The sequence below is a fragment of the Macrotis lagotis genome, chromosome 1, assembly GCF_037893015.1.
Source record: "Macrotis lagotis isolate mMagLag1 chromosome 1, bilby.v1.9.chrom.fasta, whole genome shotgun sequence".
Lineage (NCBI taxonomy): Eukaryota > Metazoa > Chordata > Mammalia > Peramelemorphia > Peramelidae > Macrotis > Macrotis lagotis.
This window is the reverse complement of record NC_133658.1, coordinates 645,420,932-645,448,630: the sequence shown is the minus strand read 5'-3', so window position 1 is coordinate 645,448,630 and position 27,699 is coordinate 645,420,932. Positions and strand designations below refer to the sequence as shown.

At 37.8% G+C, this 27,699-nt stretch overlaps 1 protein-coding gene across 8 annotated transcripts in view; it reads right to left on the bottom strand.

Moving 5' to 3' along the window:
* GRIK4 (glutamate ionotropic receptor kainate type subunit 4) overlaps window positions 1-27,699 on the bottom strand; it is a 685,181-nt gene that overhangs the window by 176,709 nt on the left and 480,773 nt on the right. For 6 of the 8 annotated variants that reach the window (XM_074215289.1, XM_074215285.1, XM_074215288.1 and 3 more), the window contains 2 exons: window positions 23,477-23,629; window positions 21,697-21,801 (listed from right to left, as the gene is read on the bottom strand). In XM_074215289.1, the coding sequence (XP_074071390.1) occupies window positions 21,697-21,801; window positions 23,477-23,629 (258 nt within the window). The remainder of the gene's footprint in view (window positions 1-21,696; window positions 21,802-23,476; window positions 23,630-27,699) is intronic. The other 2 variants (XM_074215292.1, XM_074215290.1) reach the window with 2 other exon arrangements.

Here is a 27,699-nt window from a genome sequence, read left to right as displayed (position 1 = left end):
TTCAGAAGATGTATTTTGTAAGTTTGTGGCACTTATACTTTGTAAATCATTCAAGCTTAAAATTGCACTAAGACTTTTGGGACACTGTATATCCTCCTATGTGTACATGTTGCCTGTCCTGCTGTAGTGCATGCTTCTTGATGGCAGGGACAAATTTTCTTTGAGTCTTTATATTAGTCTTTATATTAGTAAGTACCTGATCCTTAGTAGGTTTTTTGCTATATGACTGGTTGATTGATCATGTAATAGAGAATCAGAATTACAGAGAAGTCACTGGGCAGAAACTGGATAGACATTTTCAAAGATGATGTAGAGGAAATTCCTGTTCAGATAGGGATCTCTGAAATCCCTTCTGATAATCTGTAATTCTATGTGACTTTTCATCAGTCAATTAGCAAGCATATTAAAGCACTTACTATTTGCCAGACACTATGCTAAAGGTTGACCTTTAAAATCCTTTCCAGCTCTAAATTCTATGATTCTACTGTTGCCACATGGAACAAGTCATTTCCCCTCTATTCCTCAGTTTCCTCATCTAGAGTCTAGAGATCTGACTAGATGAATTTTAAGATTCCTTCTAATACAAAACCTTATGTGCATCCTACAGTTTTGCCAATATATTTAAACCCCTAAAAATTCTGGGATTCAAATCATTCTATTGTAAGTATGTATGTAGGGGGAAGCTGGGGGTTCAGTTACTCTTCCCCTTCTCTTTCCAGTTGAGGACAATGAAGTCAAATACCTTTTCAGGGTAGGGCTTTATCAGTACATACCAACCAGCACTGGCTCAAAATGACTCTCTTGATGAGTGTTAATGATTCCAACTGACTCCCCACCAAGTTTGGGGCTTTAGAAGTTGAGTTCTACAGATGAGAACTCTGAGGATACTCAGATCTCGCCTCTCTTTCAATGGAAGTGCCAAAATAATTTTAATAATATCTTTTTTCCCAGCCCACCCCCTTCTTCCTTTCTCTCCCTCCTTGACTCCACCCCCCCCCAACCCCCAGCTGCTCCTTGCTTAAATGTTCAGGAAACTTCATAAAGTCTCTTCCAAACACTTCGTGGGTTGATCAAACACTATAGTCAAACTGGCACAGAGAGGCAGCTGAGCAAATCCCCAGCACAGGAAGGAAGTTTAATTCACCAGCCATTCTCCCACATCCTGAAAGACAGAAGGTCTCATCTATTAGGTGCCAAGGAGAGAATTTATCAGAAGGTCTTGGTATGCTCAAGATTTTTCATCTTATAAGAAAATTGCTGCCAATGGACATGACAAGGATGGAGCCCGCTGGTGTCTGACTTCATTTGTTAAACTCTCCAGGGGAAGAAATATCTTGGGAAACCAGTCACATAATAACATTCACTCCTCTGAGCTCCAAGGTGACAGATGCCACTAGAGTTAATGGTTTTAATGGAACATCCAGGTAGGAAGGGGCTGATAATATTCTCCATTTTCACCAGAAAACCTTATTGGAGTTATTGTTTGGGACTAGGAGAGATGTTTCTGGAACAATGATGAATGTGCCCTATGTAGAAGTCTTGTGGTGAATTCCAGTCCTTTTATTAGAAATAGCAATGATAATGTTTGTCCTTCACTTCTGAAGAAGACCATGACATGGCAAGCATATAAACTGAATCTGAGTCAGGGGAGGCTGCACTAAGTCATCAGTCTCACTTTCTCCTCCAAAGCCATCCGGGTACAGTGGCCAGATATGAATCAGGACAACTGGAGATAGTCCTGAATGCAAGTTTATCAGGGTTAAGTGACTTGCACAAGATCACACAGTGCATATCAAGTATCTGAGGCTGGATTTGAACTTCCCTCCTCCTGACTCCAAGGCCAGTGCTCTATCCACTGTGTTACCTAGCTGCTAGGTGGTATACCATCTCTCAAGTCCGGGGGACCTGAATTCAAATCTGGCCTCAGACATTTACTAACTGCATGACCTTGGAGAAGTCACTTAACCCTGACTGCCTGACCTCCACAGCCAACTCCATTCATCTTGATTCATGTCTAGTCACTGAATTCAGATGGCTCTGGAGGAAAAAGTGAAGTCTGTGACTTAGCACAGCCTCCCCCGCTTAAAATTTAGTTCATGTGCTTGTCTTGGCATCACTTCCCTGATACCAAGATCTTCTTCGAGAATGAAGGGCAATATTTTGGAGGGTTTTTGTGTTTTTGTTTTGTTCTTGTTAGAAATAGTATTACTTGTCAGATAAAGTATTGAATTTGGAGTAATGAAGATCTGACTTCAAATCTCTCAAGTTTTACTGACTGTGTAGCTTCAGACACAAACTTAAACTCTCTTATCGTTAGTTTACTTATCTGTAAAATGGCAATAAAAATTGTACCTATCTCCCAGGGCTTTCAAGAGAATCAAATGAAATAACTTGTTAAATACTTTGCAAATTGCAAAGCACTATAGATGTGCCAGCTATTCCTGGGTCTATAAAGATACTGAGAGATCTTGAACAAGGCCAAGTACTTCTCTTTGCCTCACTTCTCTCATCTGGAAAAAGACTTTGTCTCAGTTTTAGAGACACAGGCACAAAGGGAGATGAAGGAAACCTTCCTTTTCATTCTCCATTCCCCTGTGTGGCAATGAAATGACTTCTCATCTAGGTGATGCAAGGTTGGTTGGGTTGCTTGATGGTTACTTGTCTTTTGTAGGGACAAAACTTGCTCCTATCTTTTGCCTTGATCATTATGCTATGTAAGAAAGTGGACCTGGATAAGTTTCTAAGTCAGAAGGACTGACTGTCCCTTGTAAATAAGTATAAGCCCAGAGGAAAGAAAGGTAATGGATATGGAGATTGAGGGAAAAACTTTCTCTCCCATTCAGATCAGGGGAATATGCACTCCAGGAAACATATCCAGGGATAATCACCCTCTTGACACTAGCATGCCACCCCCAACCCCAACACCATGCATGGGAGTTTGTCTTTGGCTCATATGCTTCTCCCTCCTTGAAATGCCTTCTGCCTTCCTGTAGTGAACTTTCCTGAGAATTCTCAAACAAGACTTTCTCTTTCCCCTGAATGTTTTAGAACTTTTCCTTTGACATAGAATCAAAATACTAGAATAAAGTCATTGGAACTATAATTAAAAGGGACCATGTTTGTTGTTGTTCATTATGCCTGACTCTTTGTGACCCCATTTGGGATTTTCTTGGGAAAGATATTGGTGTGGTTTGCACCTTCTTCTCCAGCTCTTTTTGAGAAGACTGAAGCAAATAGGATTAAATGACTTGCCCAGGATTTCAGATAATAAGTGACTGAGGTCAGATTTGAATTTAGGAAGATGAGTCTTCCTGACTGCAGGTATAGAGAGTATCTGATCCAATTTCCTCACTTGACAGAGAAAGAAACTGAAGTTCAAAAGTTAGAAGTGCTTTCTTTAAATTCAAGCAATGTCTAATTCTTAGGTTTTAGCTCTTTGTATCATTACTTAAGGATACTTAAAGGTAACATTTTTGGAGGGTTTTTTTGTGTTTTTGTTTTGTTCTTGTTAGAAATAGTATTACTTGGCAGATAAAGTATTGAATTTGGAGTAATGAAGATCTGAATTCAAATCTCTCAAGTTTTACCTTTGGCTGACTATTATTAACTGTATTAAGAGAGGTGGGGTATCCAAAACAAGGTAGTCAATAGTCCCATTATGTCCTAAGATAGTTAAAGGATACTTGTAGTATTGTGTTCAGGGCTAGGGGGCTACATTTTAGGAAAAGAATAGTCAAAGTACAGTGTGTCCAGGGGGGGTGATCAGGAGAGTAAAAGGATTGGGGGGACTGTGCCACAGGAAGACTTATTGAAGAAATTAGGAATGTTTAGTCTACAGATGGGAGTACTTAGCAGGGGGATATGATAGATGTCTTCAAATATTTGAAGGGTTGTCATCTGGAAGACAGATTAGACTTATTTCACTAAGCCCCAGAGGGCAGAGTTAAGAGCAACAGATTGTAAAGAGACAGATTTAAGCTCAATAAGAAAAAAAAAATCTTGCTAAAATTGTTATAGTACAAAAGCAAATGGGCAGCCTTAGGAGGGAAGGAGTTTCTTATCACTGGAAGTCTTCAAATAGAGGCTGGATGATTATTTACAGAGATGCTCCCAAACAGATTTCATTTAGACTATTTGATCTCTGAGGTTCCTTCAAATTCTGAGATTCTAGGATTTTGTGATTCCTATATGTATGTCATATGTCCCCATCAGGGGATTTAGTATAAAGAAAATCATCTCAGTTATGAAACCAAATATTTGTATGACCAAAGCAAATTAACTTTATCTTCTAATCCTCAGTTTCCTCATCTAGGAAATAGTAGAAGTTATATTTCTATTATCTATTTCATGTAGTTTTTTTTTTATTTGTTCGTTTTTTGCAAGGCAATGGGCTTGCAAGTGGCTTGCCCAAGGCCACACAGCTAGGTAATTATTAAGTGTCTGAGGTTGGATTTGAACACAGGTACTCCTGACTCCAGGGCTGGTGCTCTATCCACTGCGACACCTAGCCACCCCTATTTCATGTAGTTTTGATAAACCCTAAGATGCTTTGTAAATAGGAATTAACAGTATTATTTTTAAAAGTTGAGATCTATGAGGGCAGGAACTATATCTCAAACTTCAACAGATATTGTGGATGAATGGAAGAATGGAGATGGGAAGTTAAGATTTCTCTTAGTAGAATGCATGTCTGCCCTAGAAAAATGTTTAAATAAAAATGAAGATGAGGGGGCAGCTAGGTGGCGTAGTGGATAAAGCACCGGCCCTGGAGTCAGGAGTACCTGGGTTCAAATCGGATCTCAGACACTTAATAATTACCTAGCTGTGTGGCCTTGGGCAAGCCACTTAACGCCCTTTGCCTTGCAAAAAAAAAAAAAAAAAAAAACTTAAAAAAAAAATGAAGATGAGCTTGGGATATTTTGCTCTACCTAAGAAGAACCCAAAATTTGGTTTTTAGTTTTGTCTTTTCTTTCCTTTTGATACATCTACATCTGGGGATGTGAATAATGTTATCTCCTGGATATTTTGAGCCAATGAGCCTGTACTGGGGATGGCCTTCTACAATTCCTAAGGCTGATTTCAGGGGAGATGTGAGCAGGTGCTTGGAGGGAAAAGCAGTTTTTCTGTGAAACCAGAAAAGAGGGCCTCTTGGGAAATGGAAATATAGCAGATCTCAATTCAGGAGTCAATTTCATTGCAACCAGGCATTGTAGATGTTTAATAAATGTTTGTAGAATTGCATTGCATTGTGGGAGAATAAGCTTCCAGGTGCTTCAGCTATCTGCTTTCTCTCTGCTTAGATACAGTAGATTGTCTAGACGGGACATGTCATAGCCTCATCAGATTTTAAGTTCCTTAAGGGCTAGGAGTTAAATAATTTTTCTTTTATGCCCCCCGCCCCTTGTCTTTGAAGAGTACACAATAAATAAAGAATAGTGGAATTGAATTGAATTTGGGGGGAATATTACCATTTCCTACATCACCATTCCATTCCCGTAAGAAGGTCAATGATTTTTGTCATGGTAGAACCTTAAAGACTTCAGTAAAGTAAATATCATATGGAAGGTTGGCTTTAGAACACTGAAGCAATCATGTTCTAGATAGAATCAGCCCTGGTGACAAGACAGTGTGAAAAAGAAGGTGATGGGTCTGGAGTCAGGAAGACCTGAGTCCTAACCCTGCCTCAGACACTTAGTATCCATGTGGTGCCAGTCAAGTCACTTAACCTCTTTTCTGCCTCAGATTTCACATATGTACAATGAGGTACTATACCTCTTAGGGAGGTATGGGAGGATGGGAGGAGAATAAGATATTGTTTATAGTTTTTTTTACACATTTTAGAGAGCTATATAAATGCTATAATTATTATGTGACATAGTATACAATTCAAATCCCAGATCTCCCTATAGGATTTAGAGCTGCAAGAAACCTTAGAAGTCATGTAGTCTGGCATGTAGTCTTCAATTTTCAGAGAATACTGAGGACTCAAGAAGTCAAGTGATTTACCCAGAATCACTAGAAATCTAGTAAATACTGGAAATAGGATTTTGAATCTGAGTTTTCTGATTCCAGATTTGATGTTCTTCTTCTTAGGACATATAACCTCACTTTCCTTATCTATGAAATAAGGTTGTTAGATGAGATCATCTTTAAGGTTCCTGGAGAGATCCCCAAAATCCTTCTGTCCTTATGCCTAGATCTCTAATTCCAAGGGTAATAACACTCCAAATCCCCATGCCCTGGGGTCATTCAGTGCCAGGTGCAGAATTCCTCATCAGGGCCAATAGAAACAGCTTTACAAGACCAAATTAGAAGCCAGGTCCCTTCCAGATCACCAAGGCATGAAAACTAAAGTCTGTGGAAACCAGTCACTGGGAGCTGGCAACCTTCCCTACATTGAGCTCAGTCAGAAAGCACATTTGTGCATATTACATAAATATATTTAAAATGGAGCATTAAAAAACCCTGTGCCTGTGCCCAAATGCAGCCCCCATTTGAAAATCTAAGTAGCTCTAATTTGTTGGCCGGCTGAGATATGGATAAGCTTCTGGAGTCTGTGAATTTTCCATCAAAACTGATGAGCAGGAAGCCCTTGTAGCTTTTGGAAAGAGAATCAGTCAGAAAGGGTCTGGGGAAGGAAGAGGAGAGAGAGTTCTTTAAATTACACTTGCTCAGAGTTAGCTCATCTGGCCTTTGACTGTAGTCCTGGGGTGCCCAGATGAGTCAGGCTCTTTCAAAGAGGATAGGATAAGAGGTGGCAGAGAATAGTAGACTTCTAATTATCTAGAAGAAAATTGCTACCAGAATATAGAAAGGATGTAGAAAATGAAGAATTTATCAGTCACTCCAGAGGTGTTCTGGTCAGAATCTATAAGTCCCAGTTGCCAAAGGGATAAGTTCTTCAGTGTCAGTTCTAGTGACCTCCTAGGAACCAGGGAAAGAAGCCATTTGTTGGGAAAAACTGAAGGATTGAGACTCTGGCACCTTGGTAGTAGAGATGGCTACAAACAAGTACCTTCCCAGACCCATATTTTAGAGATTCACCTGACTTATTGGTTCTGGGATGGTGGAATCAACAGACAAAAGCAGAGAAGGTCCTAGAATTTTAGAAGCAGATGGGACTTTAGAGAATAACTTTCCACTTCACAAGTGAAGATACTCAAGCATTGAGAGGAAAAGGAACTCACCCAAGGTCACACAACTACTTAGTCATAAAGTATAGCTAAGAAGTCCAGTCACCTAAATCTACTCTTCTCTATACCATAAACTATTACCTTAGTCAGTCACCATCACTAACTCAGCAACCTTTGTGTGCAAAGCCCTGTACTGACTGAAACATAGAGGAGGGTGGAATGCAAAATGAGTGCACATGGATCCCTTCCCTAGGGAATTCTCAGTTGACTGGGGAGGATGAACACATGAAAAAAAATACAAATATGCACAAGAATTTCAGCAAAGATGGATAAACTGTCCAAGTGTATATGAAAACTGTGTTTCTATGGTTCACACTTTGCCAATATTGTTTTTACAACAACACTGTGAGGCAGGTGGTACAAGTATTATTATCCCCATTTTACAAGTGATAAAACTGAGATACAAAGTTTTTAAGTAAAGTCACCATAGGCACATAAAGTGGCCTAGCCAGAACCAGAATCCAGGTCTTCTCATTCCATGTTCTGTTATTTTTCAACAATATCATGATGCTTAAATCCATAAAAACTGTTATAGAAGGGGAGCAAAAGGTAGGATTTGACTGGAAATGAATGGAGTCTCTCAAGGAGGAGAGATTGAGGGCTTGGAGGCTAATTAAAAAAACAAACTAAAAGAGATTTCTTCTTAACTATTGTCTTATCAGACCATTCTGCAATGACCCCCTGATTCAGGTGATGTTTCCTTGTAGATTTTATCTTTTTAAGATCTTGGGAGCTGTCCAAGGTCAGGGTCCTGTCTCATATCTTCTGTATTTTCCCAATGCACCCAGTAATTTTAGACTATAAATTCTATAGGAGGAAGGTAGTGGCAATGTGATATTGTGAGATAATGGTGTAAAAATCTTTGTGAATTGTGGAATGTATGGATAGCAATTCCATACTTTAAAGAAAAAAACAGCATAGCAATATATATATATGTATATATATATATATATATATATATATATATATATGAAATCTCAATACCATTGCAGATGAGCAACAATTACAAAAAGCTTTAAAAGAAATTTGAATAAAATTTATTTTCAGTTCCAAATTCTCTTCCCCTCTCCCTGACCTATTGAGAAGGCAAGAAATATGAAATCATACAAAACAGCTCTACATTAGATATATTGTGGAAAAAAAGGTAAAACAATGAGGAAAAACATTCTTTAACCTTCACTCAGAGTTCATCGGTACTCTTTCTGGAAGTGGTTGACATTTGAAATACTTTTCATAATTAACTTCTTTGACCTTCATAACAACCCTTGGAAAAAGGTGATATTATTATCCCCATTTTACATATAAAGAAACTGAGACTCAGGAGGGTTAAATGATTTGCTCAAAGTCCCACAGTGAGTATATGTGTGATGTTGCAGGATTCAAAAGCAGGTTTTCTTGACTCCAGGTTTAGTTCTCTATCATCTAAACCAGGTGGTCATTATTGAAGGAGAATAGCACTATGAAATCTGAACCTTTAGTCTCTCCCCTGCCAGTTAGTAACTCTGTAGCTTTGGGCAAATCAATCAAATGCCCTCCTCCATAGAAATGGGGACAGTAATCCATTACCTCCATGAAGGCAGGCAGCTGAATCAAATAAACTCTTTGGGTTCCTTCAAGATCTAAGACCCATCTCTAAGATTCAGAGCTGGGACACATGTCAGCTGCTCAAAAAGGGTCATTGGTTGTCTAATTTTAAACCTCATCCCAATTCTGCAAGTGACCTACTACTAACCCTTGAGCCACCCAACTTTTGTCTTTATCTTTCCAGCTCTTCTGCATCATGCTGTCAGTGTGAGATTTTCTCATCAAAGACAAAGCTACTGTGCCTCTTGGGGAATAACCCACCAACTACCTTCCTAAGCTGGGCCAACCCTTGTCAAGATTTTCTTCCAGCTGGTAAGCTGGCACCTGAGAACATTGAAAGGCTGGTGATTCCCAGACAATCAAACCTGCTCCTTAGAGCTTCCAGCTAGGCCCCAGTAAAGATAGCTTCAAAGGATGTGCATATTTATGGTAAACTCCCTCCTCAGATTGAAAATGCATTAGAAAGTCACAACTACACTATTCTCCAAGCTGTTTCCCCCCACCAATCTGGGTATTAATGGCTGTTCTCATTAGAGCAGACAGGATTGGATCTGTCACTTTCATTCATAATAAGAGGGGCTGGGGATATGGTGAAAAGGGCATTGATGTTATGAGAGAGCTCTCTATGGAGAAAATGACATCCTGTTTCACAGTTCCTTCAAACAGAGTTGAAGGCAATGTCAAAGTAGAACTTTTATGTGACAGGTTTTTTTTTTTAAGTATGTTGAGGGAAGGAGGCATGGAAAAGTAGGAGGGGAACCCACTGTCAGAACTCTACTAAAATTGCTACCACAGTAACAGAAGACATTTCATAAAGTTTCAGCCCCAGAGAGGAATGTGATAAGAGATACAGCTGGTTTTAAGTTGTTTTTTCAGCAGCATCATCAGGCAGCACATCTGCTGAACATCTGGAAAACTACAAACCTCCCAAAAAAGGTGCTTTGTTCATCTCAATTCAGGTTTATTGTTGGCATAAAGACAGAAGAAGAGAAGAGAGGAACCCACTGAGCCCACTGGACATGGAATAGTAGAAATTGTTCCAGACCCATGACATGTCATCTCCCACTTGGTGTATTTATAAAAATAGTTCACCATCCAACTCTATGCCCATGATGCTCTCCCCTCTCATTTTTCCCCTCTTGGCTGCTTTAACCTCCTTCAAGGCTCAGATCAAATGCCACCTTTAATATGAGACCTTTTCTAAGATCTCATTCCCTTACCCTCAGAGTTCCTTACTTCAAGGAAATCAAATGCTATTAGTCATGGAATAAAACATTTACATAGAAAAGTGAGTGGAAGAGACTATGAAGAGGGAAAGAACATACTTGGGATTCATATAATGACTTACTTTTTCCAGCTATGTGCCCTTGAGTAACTGACTTTACTTTTCTGGGCCTCAGTTTTCTTAACTTTAAAATCAGGGGATTGAACTAAATGACCTCTAAAGTACCTTCCTGCTATAAAATCCTAGAGCTTTATCTTTATGAATTGTGGCCAAAATTAGATGCTAGAGAAAGGCAATTACCCTTCTGGGAGAGTTGCTCACCCAGGGGTAGCCCATAGGTTTACAAGTCTATAAAGGGAGCATTCTGGGTCTAGGTTTTCTCCACTTCAGTGCTTTGCAGTTTGATTCAAGTGGGTTAATAGGAGAGAATTCTATCAACTGGCATGCAAAATTCAGATGCCCCCAAAGTTTTAGGACAGTTATGTGATGTAGTGGATAGAGTGCTGAGCCTAGAGTTAGGAAGACATCTTTTTGAGTTCAAATCTGGCCTCAGACACCTATCATTAGTTGTTTGACTTTGGGCAAATCACTTAACTGTTTGCCTCAGTTTCTTCACTAGTGAAGTGGGAAGAAGGAAACAGCAAACCATTCTAGTACCTTTGACAAGAAAAACCCAAGGACTCAAAAAGAATACAACATGACTGAAAAACTATTGAATATAAACAATAATCTAAGTGGTAGTTGATTAATGTCTAGACAGGATAATAGTACTGGGAACTTAGAAGGAAGAACAAATTGCAGAGATATTTCAAAGGAAGAAATATAGTCTTTATAATCTCACTGGTTAGCACAATGCCTTACATTTATACTTTAATGGACACTTGATGCTTGTTGAATGACTGCATGATCATATTGCCTACTTTCTCAATGGATGGGAGAAAGGTTAGAGGGAGGGAGAGAATTTGAAACTCATAATTTTAAAAAAATATGTTAAATAATTGAATGAATGGATATATCAGTGTCATACTAATCAATTTTTGTACCTGGAGTAATTGAGGAGGAAAAGGTAGAATTTCAAGGGAAAATTCAAGAGGAAGCTAGGTGGAAGCACTTGGAATCTGGAAGAACTGAGTTCAAATTTGATGTCAGTTACTAGTACATGACTTTGGGCCAGTCATTTGGACTCTGTCTTCTTCAGTTAATTTATCTATAAAATGGGATGATATATAACACCTACCTCCCAGAGTTGTTATGAGGATCAAATGAGTTAACATATAATAATAATAATAATAATAATTATAATAATTATTATTATTATCATTATTATTAGTGCTGTCTAGGAAAGAAGCCCTGGAATATGAAAAGGTTTCTACTGGGTTAAAGACAAAATTGGACCTAGGGAGGAGCAGCTAAAATGGGCTTGGATCAAGGGTATGAGCAGCAGAGGAAGGCAAGTATGAGCAGCGGAGGAAGGCAAGGTAATAGGCTTTTTATTTTGTTAGGTTTTTGCAAAGCAATGGGGTTAAGTGGCTTGCCCAAGGTCACACAATTAGGTAATTATTAAGAGTCTGAGGTCGAATTTGAACTCAGGTACTCCTTACTCCAGGGCCAGTGTTCTATCCACTGTGCCACCTAGCTGCCCCCCCAAGGTAATAGGCTTTTAATAAATGGTCAAGATCAACTGACTTCACCTCTCTGGGTCTGTTTCCACAGATGTAAAATAAGAGCATTAGATCAGATAATCCTAAAGGTTCTTTCTGGCCATAAAATATGCCTCTATAATCCTATGTAACAAGTCAAAGGGAACATTGAAGGCCATTGGTCCACAGGGAATCATTCCATCTTCTGCTAGAGGTCCCCTGGGGATGCTGATAAAGTAACTTTTAATATTCATTTGTAGGATGCTCTCATCTTCTATAGAACTAGACATGCCATATAATCAAAGGTCAAATAATCTAATATTCTCAATATACATATATGGAAACTGAGGCCTAGGGAGATTAAGTGAATGAGGATTATAGAAAAGGAGGAAGACCAATCAGTCCAAATTTTTTATTTTACATATAAGAAAACTGAGGCCCAGAGAGGTTAAACAACTTGCCCAGTGTTAGAAAAATAGTCAATATTAGAGGTAAAATCCTTCTCAAGTGTCTATTCTCTTGAGACAATGAATGGAATTGTCCCTCTATCCCCTTCCATGTTTACTCTATCACACCTCCCCAGATTGGAATTTCTGACACATATTCTAACAAGTAAAACTAAACTATCCTTGATACCCAGGGCAGATTGTATGAGATCAAGGTATGATTGAGAGGGAAACAATCTTCACATTGAGACAATTTAATTTCAAAGGAATAGCTAAGGAATATGATAAGGAAATGTTAAAAGGGGATAACTCTGATAATAACTACTTCCATATTGCTTTAAAATTTGTAGTTACTTTCCTGAAAAAAAAATTCCAATAAGATAGGTATGGACAGTATTATTATTATTTCAATTTTACATGCAAGGAAACTAAAATTCAGGGAGTTATTCCACATTACTTAGTGTCAGAATTATGAGTCAAACCCAAGTCATAGATTTAGATAATAGATTTAGAGCCAGAGGGATCTTAGGTAACCACCTAATTCAGATATCTTATTTTACAGATGAGAAAACTGAGCTCTAGGTTGTTAAAGTAACTTGTCCAGGTCTACCAGTCTCCAAGTTCCATTCTCTATCTTCTGCACCATCCTGCTTCTAGGTATGAAATTTGAAATCATTTGTGAGTATCAGTGTGCTGGGCCTTTGAGTTTACATTCCTATAAATGGAGTGTTGTCTAGACTGAAGAAGATCACTTGAGTATAGGGAGGGTAAGTCCTTGCTTTCCCACCCCCCAACTCCAGTGACAAAAACCACAAAAGCACCAGGAAAGGAAAGTACATATGATTAGAGTCAAAATAGCAATTTATAAAATGGTAAAAATAACCCTGAATTCTGAAAGATCCAAAAAAATGGTAATAATCCTTTAATCAGCCACCAACGGGGAGCCCAGCTTTCAGTTCAGACATTTTACCAATTACAACCCACTGGGTCCCTGCATGGTGCTATCTAAATAATCAAAATGAACTCTTAATACTCACACTGACAGGGGGAGAAAGAAAGAACCCCAATCAACATGAGAAATCACCTTTGTTTAAGAAACCGTAGCCTAACAGACCATTAAAAATCAAATGAGTTCTTCAGCGTTTCAACAGGTTACAATTGTTTCTGCCTATTGGGTTCTAAAGAAATTCCAGGGAAGGAATGGAGGAGGTGGCTGGTTAGGGAGTTTGAAATCTTGAGAACAGACCAGTGTCCTTTCTTTACTAAGGAATGATGGAGAGAATCAAGGGGGAAGGAGTAGAATGATGGTCACTTAATGACTACTAGATGAATAAGTGTGAGCAAGTCCTGCCTTGCTGCCTGGCCTTGTGTATATATTAAACTCTCTAAATCTTAGTTTCCCCATCTTTAAAATGCCCTGCCCCACAGTAATATCTGAGTGAATTCAAAAAGTACTTATTCAGTACCTTTTTGGTGCTAGGATCTGCAAATAAAAATTTCCTGTCCTCATGGAGTCTATTATTGAGACTGTCAATTTTGCTTTTCTTTGTTTCCCCAAGCACTTAGCACAATGTCTAGAATAGAGCAGGAGCTTAATAAATGCTTGCTGATTAACTGAAAGGAGATAATATAGACAAAAGTGCTTTGTAACAATAAAGCATAGATGGTGGTTTTTTAAATCTTTGTTACTAATTTTGTCTCTCTTTTCCTTGTAATAAAAGACATAGAAGACATTTGGAGAGGCATAGTTTGGGTTTGTTATTTGAAAGAAATCCTGGATACTAAGATTGTTGTATAAAGTATCATCCCTGCTCACTGAAAATCTGTGGCTATTCCAAAGTCCTGAAGACTAGTTCTGAGGCCATTAAAAACATTGAAAACCAGGAGGGATTACTCTAATCAAGGGTATGATTCCTTTTCTGTAGGGATTGCTGTCCTATGGAGGCACGACAGGTCAAGATTCAACAGCCAATTCCTCAGTTCCTATGAAATACCAGCTGCAGTAAGTCTAAAAGTTGTCTGTGTGTGAGAGACAGAGAAAGAGAGATAGAGAGTGAGCATCTCCATATATAGATCTGCCATTTCCCCCCACTGTAACCTAAGAATTTCAGGTGCAAGCCATTGAAGATTCTTTCCACTGGAAGATTCCCTCACTTCTATCTGAAACATTACCTTCATATAGTTTGAATTAGATTGTAAGCCTTTATGAAGTGGGGATGGGCAAGGAGAGTAACTGATCATAATATTTAAGATGGGAAAAGAACTTTAATATTTCTAACCTTATAGCCTCATTTTGAAAAAGAAAATCAGATTCAGATGTGTTAAGTGACAATAAAGGCCATGCATATTAATAGCAGAACTGGGGTTCAAATCCAGGTTCTCTGTTTTCAAATTCAGTGTTCTTTTCACTTACATCACCATGATGATACAGCCATGGGAACCAGAAAGAGGAGCAGACTTCCTGGTGGATGCAAGATTATTAGGTGGGAGAAAATTGAAGGACTAGTGGTAGTTGGAGAGAGGGAGGGGAGAGGAGGAAGGCAATAATTCCTACTGACTAGGGCACTCAGAACTGGTCTAAGTGGTACCCATTGGAGGAGCATGGCTCAGGTGAAGAGGCACTCTAAGCCTTATCAGCTGCTAGTAAAGAGGAAAGGGTAGATCAGGGTCAACTCAGCAGTCACTCATAACTCAGTAAATAAAGAGAACATCAGAAGTAGACTCTGCCCAGCAGCTGAAGAAATCCATTTATTCAACAGGCATTTATTAAATACTTACTGTGCTATGCAAAGTTAAAAACAAAAATGCCCTCAAGGAGATAATATTCTATTTCAGGACTCTGAACTATATTTATTTGTCTATCTATATATCCATTTATGTTTGTATGTAGCTATGTATATATCTATCTATCCATCTATCTAATAGTCCATCTATCTATCCATCCATCCATTCATCTCTTCTCTCTCTCTCTCTCTCTCTCTCTCTCTGAAGGAATCTCCCTCTCTCATTCAGATTAGGAGTTCAGTGATCACTGATCAACATGGGAACTTTGACCCATTTCATTTCTAACCTGGGTCATTCACCCCTCATTAGGCAGACTGGTCACTGCATAGTAGTCACCATTCTGGAGTGAGACTAGTATTTCAAAACTGCTGAATGAAACAATCTCACCAGACTAAGCTTTAGTCTCCCTGTAGATAGGACTACTATAGTCATATGCTACCATGTCTGACTTCCCAATGTTTGTGCTCATATGCATGTATGTGTGTATGTGTATGTGCACATGCACATCCATCTGTGTTGTGTGTGTGTGTGTGTGTGTGTGTGTATTTTACAGAAAGAGACAGAGACAGAGGGAGCTTAGAGAGACAAGATAGGAAGAGAGACAGAAAGAGAGAGACACAGAAAGAAAATAGAGACAGACAAAAAGAGAAAAGAGAGAGACAAGAATAGAAACAGACAGGGCTAAAAAGAACCAGAGAAAACCAGAGATAGAGAGAGAGAGACAGAGAGAAGAGAAAAGAGAGATAGAGAGGAGAGATACTGTACAGGGAAAGAGACAAAAAGAGAGACAGAGTCAAAGAGAGACAGATAGGGACAGAGACAGAGAGAGGAGAAGAAAGAACAAGGAGAGGCAGAGACAGAAACAAGAGAGATTAGATGGGGGAGGGAGAGAGGGAGGGAGAGAGGGAGAGAGAGAGAGAGAGAGAGAGAGAGAGAGAGAGAGAGAGAGAGAGAGAGAGAGAACGAGAGAACGAACAAGAATCTTCTGGTAATTTGATGAAATCTATGAACCTTCAGAATAAATATTTTTAAATGACTAAAATAAAATACATAGAATTACAAAGGAAACCAATCATATTGAAATATAGTTATGTGATAAAAAAAAAAAAAACAAGTTCCTAGACTGCAGGTTAAGAATCCCAGTTCTCTGGGAGTAGCTTTAGGGTCAAACTTGAGGTTTCTAGTGAACATTTAAAGGCATGGGCTCTGAAGGCCTGGGTTGGGTTGATCTCTAATTTGGGTGGGGTCCCTTCTGGCAATAGGCTGAAGTTAGAAGACCTGATTCCCGTAAAGACTTCTGCATAGATATGCACTGGGACCAATCAAGTTGAACAAAAAGAGAACAAAGTCACAGAGAAAAAGTAAAACAAAACTCAATTCTGGAATTGCACTAGGACTTCTCCCAAGTGGCCCAATTAGACAAGAGTGATGGTCAGGAGGATTCCAAGATAATCTTTGCTATAACTATGAAGAGTTCACCAATGACCTTCAGGAAGTGTTCAAGTCAGACTCCTTTTCTTTAAAACGGCAGCTAAGGTCACCTCTTCCAAGGTATTTTCTCTAATGAATTCCACACATCCCCCCTGATTATCAGAAAACTCCCTGTCATTTCTCCCACAATCCTCTTCTGTAATAATAATTGTCCCTATCAATAAGCATTTATTAAACACTGACTATAGCAGTATAGATAAAAAGGGGTTTGTTTTTGGGGGTTTTTTTTTAGGATTTTGTTTGGCTTTTTTTAGTTTTTGCAAGTCAATGGGGTTAAGTGGCTTGCCCAAGGCCACACAGCTAGGTAATTATTAAGTGTCTGAGGCTGGATTTGAACTCAGGTACTCCTGACTCTAGGGCCAGTGCCCTATCCACTGCACCACCTAGCTGCCCCAGATAAAAAGTTTAAAAAAGAAATTAAAAATCCCAACACTCTATTCTCAAGGAGCTTATACACATATTTTCTACATTCATGTTTATTTCTACATAGCAATAGAGGCTGGATCTTTATTTTATTAAGGACTCTGAACTATATTTATTTGTCTATCTATATATCCATTTATGTTTGTATGTAGCTATGCATATATATATATATATATATATATATCCATTTATCTAACAGTCCATTCATCCATCCATCCATCCACTCATTCGTTTCTCCTCTGTGTGTGTGTGTGTGTGTGTGTGTGTGTGTGTGTGTGTGTGTGTGTATAAACATAGTCCCTCTGCCATATAAATAGACACTTTCTCTGCAACTTATAGTCTTATAGTACTTACCCAGGGTCACATAACCAACATACCTAAGACCAGGATACAAACCCATGGTTTGGAGACCAGATTCTATCCTTGTCTATTGCCATTTATAGCGATATACATATTTTGGACTACATTTTTTATTTTATTGGTGCTGGAAATCTCAGTGCAGAAACTCCTTCTTCCAAAGTACATTGCTACTTACTTCACAACTTAGGATATGAGAGGCCTGAATCACTGAGAGGTTAAGGGACTTGTTTAGGGCTACCCAGTCTATGGGTATCAGAGACAGGCTTGAAGCGAGGTCCTCCTGACTTTAAACTTCAGTTCTATTCACAACTTTTGCCTTCCTCATTCACACATATAAATACTCATTCACACACACACACATATATATATATTTATATTTATATACTCATTCATGTACACACACACACACACACACACACACACACACACACACACACACAAACACTTGAACAAAATCCCTTCATTATAATGAACTCCTTTTTTATTACCTGTGTTTTAATTCTTGGTTTAGAAGGTCTCTCTACATACAGGAAGGAAATATGCCTGCCCTTTTCTTTGTATCCCAAACCCACAGTGTAAAACTATACTCTATGGAGACTCAGTAAAGGCTGATCAACTCTGTCTTACAGCTATACTATGTTCATTGGGCCAGAGCATAGTGAGGTCAAGATTACATGAGGCACTTCCCCAAAGAGTAATGCTGAACTTTGACCATTCACTTCACAAATGTATGCTGATGATCATAGGAAAAGTACGTTAGAAGGTGATGGAATGAAAAAACCCAACTCAAACAAAATTATAGAGTAAAAAAAAAGCATTATGAGTGTTAGAAGGAATTTTAAAGATTACCCAGTCCAATTCTCCAATTTTACAGGGGAAGAAACTGAATCAGGGTGGAGAGCTGTTTCATTCCAACACAAAAGGAAGTTAAGGCTGGATCTTCCAATTCTTAGCTCAGGGTATTTTTCATGACATACCATGCTGCTTCCCCAGAAGTGTTTCCTTACTTTTTTATACAATATGCAGCTATCCTTTGCACATCACAACTTTCCCCAATACAATTAAGAAATTAAATGCGAATTTTAAGGGAGTTTTGCAGAAGCCCCAGATAACTTGTGAAGGCTAGCAGATGACTCAGAAAATTTAGAGACTCAGAAATGCATAAAATATCTCTATAATAGTGTATAATATCAATATATTTTATTTTTAATACTGTAAACACTCCCATAAAAGAAAAAAGAAAAAAGAAAAAAGTTCATAATTTTTCTCTGATACTTAAGGTGGAGCAAAATTTTTACTTAAATTTTTCAGTGGGACCATCAAGTTTCTAACCCTCATGAAGAAGGGATAACTGGTAGTCGAATCCATGGTCTTCCTAACAGTAATCAACTTCCGCAGGTCCTCTCAAACAAGGTCAAACCCAATGCATCAAAGACATTCAGGAAAAAAATTGTATAGAAGGTGAATTCTTAAGTGATCATGAAGGAAAGAGACACCACAGGTTCTATTGTTTAATTTTCTGTTAGGCAGGAAGTTGTACCTCCTATCTCTCCTTTCTAGATCTTGTAATAATGTTATGTGGGTAAATGTTTAACAACCAGTCTTCTGAAAATAATGACATATTTTAAAGTTTAATTTGCATTATTTACATTTTTCCATCACTTTCCTAGGTCTAGACAATAACAAAATAGTAAATCCAGCCCTCGTTGGTGGTTTACCAATTTCCAAAGTATAAATACTTTTGCTGAAAATTCAGCAATCTGGATGAAATAGTTTGAGTTGTCTCTAGCTAGCCCCTATATTGAACAATTGAGAACTTGTCCCCACTTTTCCTTCCTAGACTGTAAGCTCCTAAGGGCAAGGACTTTTAGCTTATCTATGAGTCTTTGCAGATAGTAAAACCTTGATAAATATTCATTAAATTAAATTGATTGAATGGAATTATTTGATTTCTGGCAGCTGTCTACCTTGATCCCTGTCACTTATTGATTATTCAGAGAGACAGAAGTGAGAAAGCTAATCATAAAATCATAAAACCTTAGATTTGGAAAGGATTTTAGAAGTCTGGCATAATGCCTATGACTCTGCAAGAATCTCCTTGTAGCCACTAATTGTCTCAGTTGTTTCAGTAGGACCTGATCTTTCATGACCCCATTTGGGGTTTTCTTTCTTTTCTTTCTTTTTTTTTTTCATTTGGGATTTTGTTGGCAAAGATTCTGGAGGGGTTTGCCATTTCCTTCTTCAACTTTTTTAAATAAGAAACGAGGCAAACAAGGTTAAATGACTTGCCCAGGGTCACAGCTAGTAAGTATCCAGGGCCAGATGTAAACTTAGGGATGATGGGTCTTCTTGCCTCCAGGCCTGGCATTCTCTCCACAGCACCATCTAGGTGCCTGAATTGTCTTAGTACTGGTTTCCAAAGATTTCCATCATCCGGTACAATGGGGCAGATCCTTGGCTAGTTTATTAGCATAGCCTTTATTAAAGGATGCAGGGAGAGGAGCTGAAAGTCTCTACATGTTTCTAAGTTGTTTTGGATACATTGTTCAAAATCTTCCTGCTCTGGTTCCATTCTATTTCATGAATATACATATTTCCCATGTGTATGTATGTATCTAAATAGGGATAGAGACCTGTCATGTCACTTATATTAACACAGGGGCCTCTTTGATAAGGAAATTCCTTCTACCAATGCAGGTAGACACCTTCTTTTCAACTTATCATCTCAGAGAGTTGCCAAAAGTACCTAGAGGTTTTGTGACTTCCCCAGGAACCCACAACAATTTATTCGGGAGTCAGGACTTGAACCTTTGTCTTCAGGGTTCCAAGACTGAATTTCTATCTGTTTATACCTTGTTGGTTTCCATGTGTCTGATGGACTGCAGCCTAGATTGAATTTATGTTGTAAGCTGTCTCACCTGAGGTAGCTAGATGGTACAGTGGATAGAGGTCTAGACCTGGAAGCAGGAAGATCAGATTGCCTTGTAAATCTACTAGCTGTGTGACCTTTGGCAAGTTACTTAACCTGTTTGCCTCAATTTCCATATTTGTCAAATAGGCATAATAATAGCATTCACCTCTGAGGATTTTTGTGAGAATAAAATAAGAAAATATTTGTGAAGGGGTTTGTGAATCTTAAAGCACAAAATAAATGCTGGCTATTATTTATTATCATCATTTCAAGGGTTGGAGTGATACATACAGGCTTGGAGTAGGTGTGAAGGCTGCTGACCTGGATTTCCTTTCACAATATCCAATATTAAGTATGAATTCCCTTTATAATGTTTTGACAAAGGTTCATTTTGTTTCTGCTTTATGGAGAAGGAACCCACTATTTAATGAAACACTCCATTCTCCTGTTACATAGCTTTGTTGCTGCTGTTATTGTTTCTTTATTTAGTTATTCTGACTCTTCAACCCCATTTAGAGTTTTCTTGGAGTAGTCTGATTTCCCTTCTCTGTCTCATTTTACAGATGAGGAAACTGACGCAATCAGAATTAAAGGATTGCCCAGGATCATACAATGAATAAGAATGTGAAAGTGGATTTGAATTCAGATCTTTCTAACCCTAGGCCTGGTAATGCATCCACTACATTACCTGCCTGCAAAGTTCTTTAGGTAGAGCAAAAAATCTGCCTCCCTATAACTTCACAAAGTGGAACTCACCTCCAATCTTTTCTTACTAAGGAAAAAGTATATCAGCTGTCTGAATGTCTTTAATGTTATACATCAGCTCCAAAGTACTATTACAATTAGCCCTCTTGGCAAAGAAGGGTTGGGACAGCAAAATCAATGACAATAGACCTAAAGAAGAGAGGACTCAAGTGTTTCCAGGCCTGACTTTTATCCAACCTAAAAATTTAAGTTAAATTCTAGAAGTATTTATTAGGCACATAGTGTGATAAAGTGAAAAGAACCAGATTTGGAATAAAAGGATGTTGATTCTACCATTTATCATTTACTAGCTGTATGTCCTTAACTAAATCATTTAACTTTTCTGGGTCTCAATTTCCTCATCTTTGAAGGGTTTGGATTTCATACATTATATTTATTTGTGTGTTTGCATATATACACACAAATATAGCTATATGTATATGCACACAGATATATACACATATACAACATATGTAACATATATGTGATATACATGATTTTATGATTCTACCAAGAATTCTAAAATCTTAGAAGGGAAATGAGGCAAATAGGTTAAATAACTTGCCAAAGGTCACACATCTACTTAACCAAGGTCAGAAAGGTAGTTATAGAAATAAAAACCTTAGCTTTCTGATTTTTGAGATGATGATGTTCTTTCTTTATGATATAATTTTATCGATATTGCTCTTAAAATAATTTTGCAATCTCTGAGCTCATGCTCACTGTCTGATAGTTAGGAAGAAGAGAAAAGATAACTGACTGAAATATAATGTGACATACAAACTATTGATGTGGAAAGTTGAGAGGACAGAGTCAAATGATGTAACCTAGTGGTGGGGAGGTGGTAGCCACAGAGTGTAAGTTTTGAGTTAAAGCATCTTGGCACTGAACTTACCTGCCGGAAGCCATTCCTTGTGAACTGCAGGATCTTAAGGGCATAGTTGGACCTCTGACCTTTGCTGTTGAATTCGATGTGGCCGGTGAGACCTTCCAATTCTACCTGTCCAAGAGAGAGTGAGTTACAGCACCAAAGTGGCTTAGTGTTTCCATTGCATATACTAAGACAGAGAGAATGACTTCCCTTTTCCCATGTCCCCAACCCATTCCTGCTTTCCTCTAATATATTCCTGTCCATTCTTTCAAGACAAACTTAAATGATGACATCTCTTTGAAGTCTTCCTTTATCTCTCTAGGAAGTAACAATCTTCCTTGCTCCTCTCTCCTTAGACTTCACAAAGCACATTGTTTTGCACCAAATTAATTTATCATGTGATATTTTACATTAATTCATCTTTGTAGCAAAGATCTTGTATCTAAGCCTTGAGCCTTCCCAGTGGCCAGCAGATAATAAGTACTTAATAAATGTTGAATAAATGTTGTATTTAACGAATACTGGAGAGGTTAAAGCTGTCAAGATCCATCTTCCTGTCTTCATTTAAGAGTTTGGTGATGCTGCAAATGGGTGCTATTCATTTTTCATCCATTTGAGGGGAAACATGAATGATTTAAGTGGCAGATCTCTCTACCTATACTTAAACTCATATTCCTTGTCCATTTTCAAACTGAAGGAAGACTGGAATTCTAACCTTTGTTCTCTGCAATCCTAGACCCACCTTATTCAACTTTAATATTTGTTTAGATGACTTATCCAGAATACCTCTCCTTTCCTCCATGCCATCTCTTTGCAAAGTCATCTATTTTTTTTAGTAACTCTATAAAAAAAAATCACAGGACCACATGCCTCTAATATGTACAAAAATCAGATTCACCCTAAAGAAAATGAAGTTTTGGGCCATGTAATAATGGTAACAAAAGGTTGGAGATACACATATGTCTAAATGTATTACCACATATGTATATACATCTAACAACATGTATATTTATGCATATGACATGCATATATAAAGATACATGTATCTCCAATCTTTTATAAACATTTCACATTTTTATATGCGAATGTGTGAGTACATGCACATAAATACATGGAGTGCATACATGTATATAACAAATTATATGTACAAATATGTATATGCATACATATATCCAACCTTTTGTTAACATTCTTACATAGGATTAAGCCTATGTGTGTGCATGTATGTACATATAGATTCATTTCTTCAGTTTTCCCTAGACTCCTGGGAACTTTCTTGGGAGCTATAAATGTTCTTGGTTATCATTTGTAACCTTGGAATACTCAGAAGCACAAGAGGAAATTCAATGGATGTTTGAGCCAGTAAAGTCAGAAGACTAGGATATGTGCTGAACTGGGTAATATAGTGTCCTTTCTCATTTTTGCTTCAACCATTCTTTTTTTTGGTTCCAGTTCTACTCAGAGTATTTAGATTTAGGTATTGAATCTGAGTGGAAGTTATAATACTAATATTGGAGGATAGGCCTAATATGTTTTAGAGACTAATTTTATTGAGCTGATATTTTATATCTCAAAAGAGACAACATATATAAAATGCATAAATGAATACTAGTTATTATTACTAATCATTATTATTATCACTAGTTGGTTATTATTTACTGAGAGATACATATTGTTCTATAGTGTATACCACTATCATAATAATGAATGACATTATGACAGTCCCTCTCCCCCCATATCTAGTTAGGTCCAGGGATATAAATAATCATCAGACTTGCTAGCTGGCCCTTCAGTCCCTTCTCACCATTCTCAGGTAGTTCATAAGGCTGGTACCATGCTGCCAGATCTGTGCTGAACCACAAGATAGGGGCTTCACACCAATCTCCTGACTTCGGTTCAGCTCTTGAACTGCAGTCACAACAGTGTAGACAGCATCAAATAGCAAGGCTGAGGAGAGCTGGGGATGTGGGGAAGGAGTCGAAAGTCAGAGGATGGAGGAAGAAAAGAAAAGAAGGGATGAAGAGAAAAGAAAAAAATAGAGCAGAAAGAGAAAATGATTAGAGAAAAGTAAGGGATGGAAGAAAGAAGAATAGATGAAAGAAAGGAAAGTTGAAAAGTAAAAGAAAGAGAGATAGAGAAGTGGGAAGGAAGAAAATAAAAAGAGAAGAAATAGAAATAATAGGAGGGAAGGAGGAGGAGGAGACAGAGCAGAGGAAGAGGAGGAGGAAGAGAGAGAGAGAGAGAGAGAGAGAGAGAGAGAGAGAGAGAGAGAGAGAGAGAGAGAGAGAGAATAGGAGAATAGAAAAGAGAGGAAATAAGGGAATAAGAGAATGTTTATCAGTGAAAGAAAACAAATTCAACCTTAAAGTTCCATGAGACTACCATATTGATTTCTCTAAGTTCCTTACTAGTGAACTTTAGAACCAGCAAAGTTAAGAGTGTGAGAGTTGCCTGTAAAGGCCTTCATTTTCATCTCTAGGATTTATTTCTTCCCTGGTCTCTTGACTATCTAAGGGCACAAACCAGCACTTCCTTTTATATTCAATTAACCCTAGTGTACTAATTTCTTTATACATTTAGGAAAATGAGAATATCCAGTGAATTTCTGGGTGAAGGGATACCTAGGTCAGTGAAGGAAGATTTTTATTTATCTTAGGTCAGAACTACTGAAATTTATTTGGTACAGGTATTTACAGGTATTTGAGACTTTGTCAACAAGTCATTCAACTATACTGATCAAGTCTTTCTGTGTGCAAAGCACTCTATTAATGGAGGTGCTTGTTGGTGGATACTAGATGGGGAAGAATGGATTAATAGAAAAATGCAGAGGAAATCTAGGCACACATCATGGTTTTGGAAAGTCTAAAATGATGAGATTATGTTTTAAAAAGGCATGTTTATTTATAAAGGCATATATAAAAAAGGAAAAAAAATCAACATAGGGCAGGTAATGTAAATGTCCAATAGACTGAACCTTACACAAAGGCAGAATACATAACTGTACCCAAGACATCACATCCATATTCATGTTTCTAAACTGTTTTGGAAAGGCATTGTATTTTAATTTCCAAATGACCAAGTATTCTATACTATACTTTCCATAATGATATTACTTTGATAGACAAAAAAAAGGCCTTTTCTTTAGCTCCAAATATCTCTTCCACTGTTGTCTGAAAATTCACCACATCAATTGATTCACTGGATTAAGCATTGCACAAAGCTTTCTCTTTAAAAAGTATACCTTGTTTAAAAAAATTAGCAGATCCCACAGAACAGGTAACAGTGCATTTCAACAAAAATTATAGAAATATACTAACTTCTTGATGAAAGTATGGTGGATTAGAGTGAGAATAAAAAAGAAAAACAGAAATGCTGTCATTGTGGAACTATACCCTAGATATCCAAGTTAGATGGAGATTGTGGATGACTATTCCCTAAAACTAATCTGGTACAGAGGAAAGATGTTGAGTAAGTCCAACTATTTAGACATTATGAATGTCTCTTTCTGCTATAAATTGAGTAATTTATCAATTCTAAATTTTCCTTAATAACAATTTCATGTCTTAGAGAATAGATGAAGACCTAATTTTGATGAACAAAAAATACCTAGCTCCCAGAATTGTTGTGAGTATAAAATGAGATGTTTGCAAATCCTAAAACACTATAAAATGCTAGCTGTCATGATTTTATTAAGGGGAAAAACTCCCTAGTATTTAACACTGACTGAATGTGTAATGGGCTGCTTCAGAATATAGTAGGTTCCCCTCATGCAGGCATTTAATCAAATACTGGATGACCATTTTTAGGTATGTTATAGTGTATATTCTTGTTCAGGTAAAGGTTGTACTACATGTATTCTGAGGACCTCTCTCATTCCGAAATTCAGTGACTCTTTCCTTATAGGAAAACCTGAGCCATGAATCTTCTTGTCAAGAAACTCATATCATTTATTGCTGTGCCAATAATTTGTCCTCCCTGTAGAATTTCTGGAATTGCTTTCTTAGACTGGCATTTAACCTTTCATGTGTCTCTGTCTTGTCTCCCTAACTAACCTATAAACTCCTTGAGGGCAGGAGCTATAATTTATCCTTCTTTTCATCTCCTACAGAAACAAACATAGGTTATCTTTTGGAGATTTAAGAAATCCCTATCTAAAAAAGTATATTATTACAAAAATTCATTTATAACATGGTGTTTGGAAGAGAAAATACTTCTCATAGAATTATGGTAGTTAAGACCTCAGGCTATTTTATAAAAGACTGCTTAATCCATAATGTAAAATATACACATGAAATCAGCTATAAAAAATAAATAGAAAAAATACAGCCCAGATTAGAGCAGCAAAAGAAATTTGACTTGTCTATGAATAAGAAGAGTTAAAATTCTAGCCTGGCTTTACTGCCATCTGGGCAAAGATAATGCAGAAGACTCAACCTCCTTCTCATCCATCTATATAATATTCTTTGAAAAGAACATTGTAGCAATGGGGAGCTAACCTGTATCCTTTCCCTGTTTTCCTCTGAGGAGCTATTAGTTCCAGTATCCTGGCCCCAGAAGAAACTGCAATCATAGATATGAGGTGAAGGCAACCAAGACATGGAGATCCTTGAGTCCCTATTGGAAGAACTCTGTTTTTCTTCAGATGCATTGATTACCTTCTTTCATTTATTTATTTATTTGTGTATTCATTCATTCATTCATTCATTCATTTATGGCAATAGGGTTAAGAGATTTGCCCAAGGTCACACAGCTAGGCAATTATCAATTGAGGTTAAATTTGAATTCAGGTCCTCCTGACTTCAGGGTGATCTATCCACTGCGCCACCTAGCTGCCCCCCATTTATTACCTTCTAATCTGTATTAGGGCAGTCACTTCTCCTTTGGACTAAAAGATCCATGAGTCATAGAAGATTTATTTTATTTGTCTATCTTGGTATCATCTGCAGAATGTTGTACCTTATAGATAATAGTTATTCAATATACCCTCATTCAACTTATATGCAGTTAACACTTAAGAGTCCATTCAAATCCTGCCTTGAACCTTTACTGACTAAGCCACTCTGGGCAAGTTACTGGCTTCTTTGGGCCTTAGATTTCTCCTTTTATAACATGAGGAGATTGAACTTCATGATTTTCAGGTCCCTTCCAGCTCTAAATCTAAGATGCTTTAATCCTAAATATGCTTAAGGTGCACAGAAGCCTCTTCTGGGCATTGGGGAAGAAAGATACAAAGTTGAATTGGACATAGTTTAATGTGCTTATGGAAAGGCCCCTCTCTCAGAGAAAGGGCATGGGAGGACTTGACCTATGATTTTACCAGCAAAAGGAGGTCCTGCAATTTACTGTCCTAGAGAGCTGTCTGGACACTGAGAAATTAAGTGACTTGCACAAGGTAACACATCCAGGATGGATTAGGAGCAAAATTGAAATCAAGTTATCCTAAATCCAGAAGCAGATCTTTATCCATCAGTCTGTGTTGTTTCTCACCCTCTACTAAAGGAATAAGATGGCAAACATGTAACTCAAATACAAGATGATATGTGATAGGTGCTCTATAAAGGATTTGGATGATGTGAGAAGGAAGGTCAGTATTGATGGGAAGAATAATAAAGATATCATTGAGAAGGTAACATTTAATCTGAGCTTTAAAGATGGTTAAGATGTCATCAGGCAAATGTTTTTTCGAGCAAATTAAATTCTGTTGTCAGGGCTCTGTGTAAAACTCTTTGGTCTTCTCTGTTGAGCCAGCCAGCTAGATTCCACCAGTTTCTCTGCTGCCTTCTCCTATCCATCAACTTCAGCTCATTCCTCTTCATCTTATTACCTGCCCCTTTGCATCTTTGGTTCTCTCTTCATCTGACGTGGGGCTCTCCCAATTTCTCACTTGATGTTTCTCAAAGCTGCTACATCTGTCAGTGCCTGCTTTTTATAATCCTTTCTCCCCTGAGCAATATCTTTCTTTTATTAATGGTCAGCCCAACTTGACTATCCACAGGATTTAAAAGAATCAAAATATGACTGGATTAG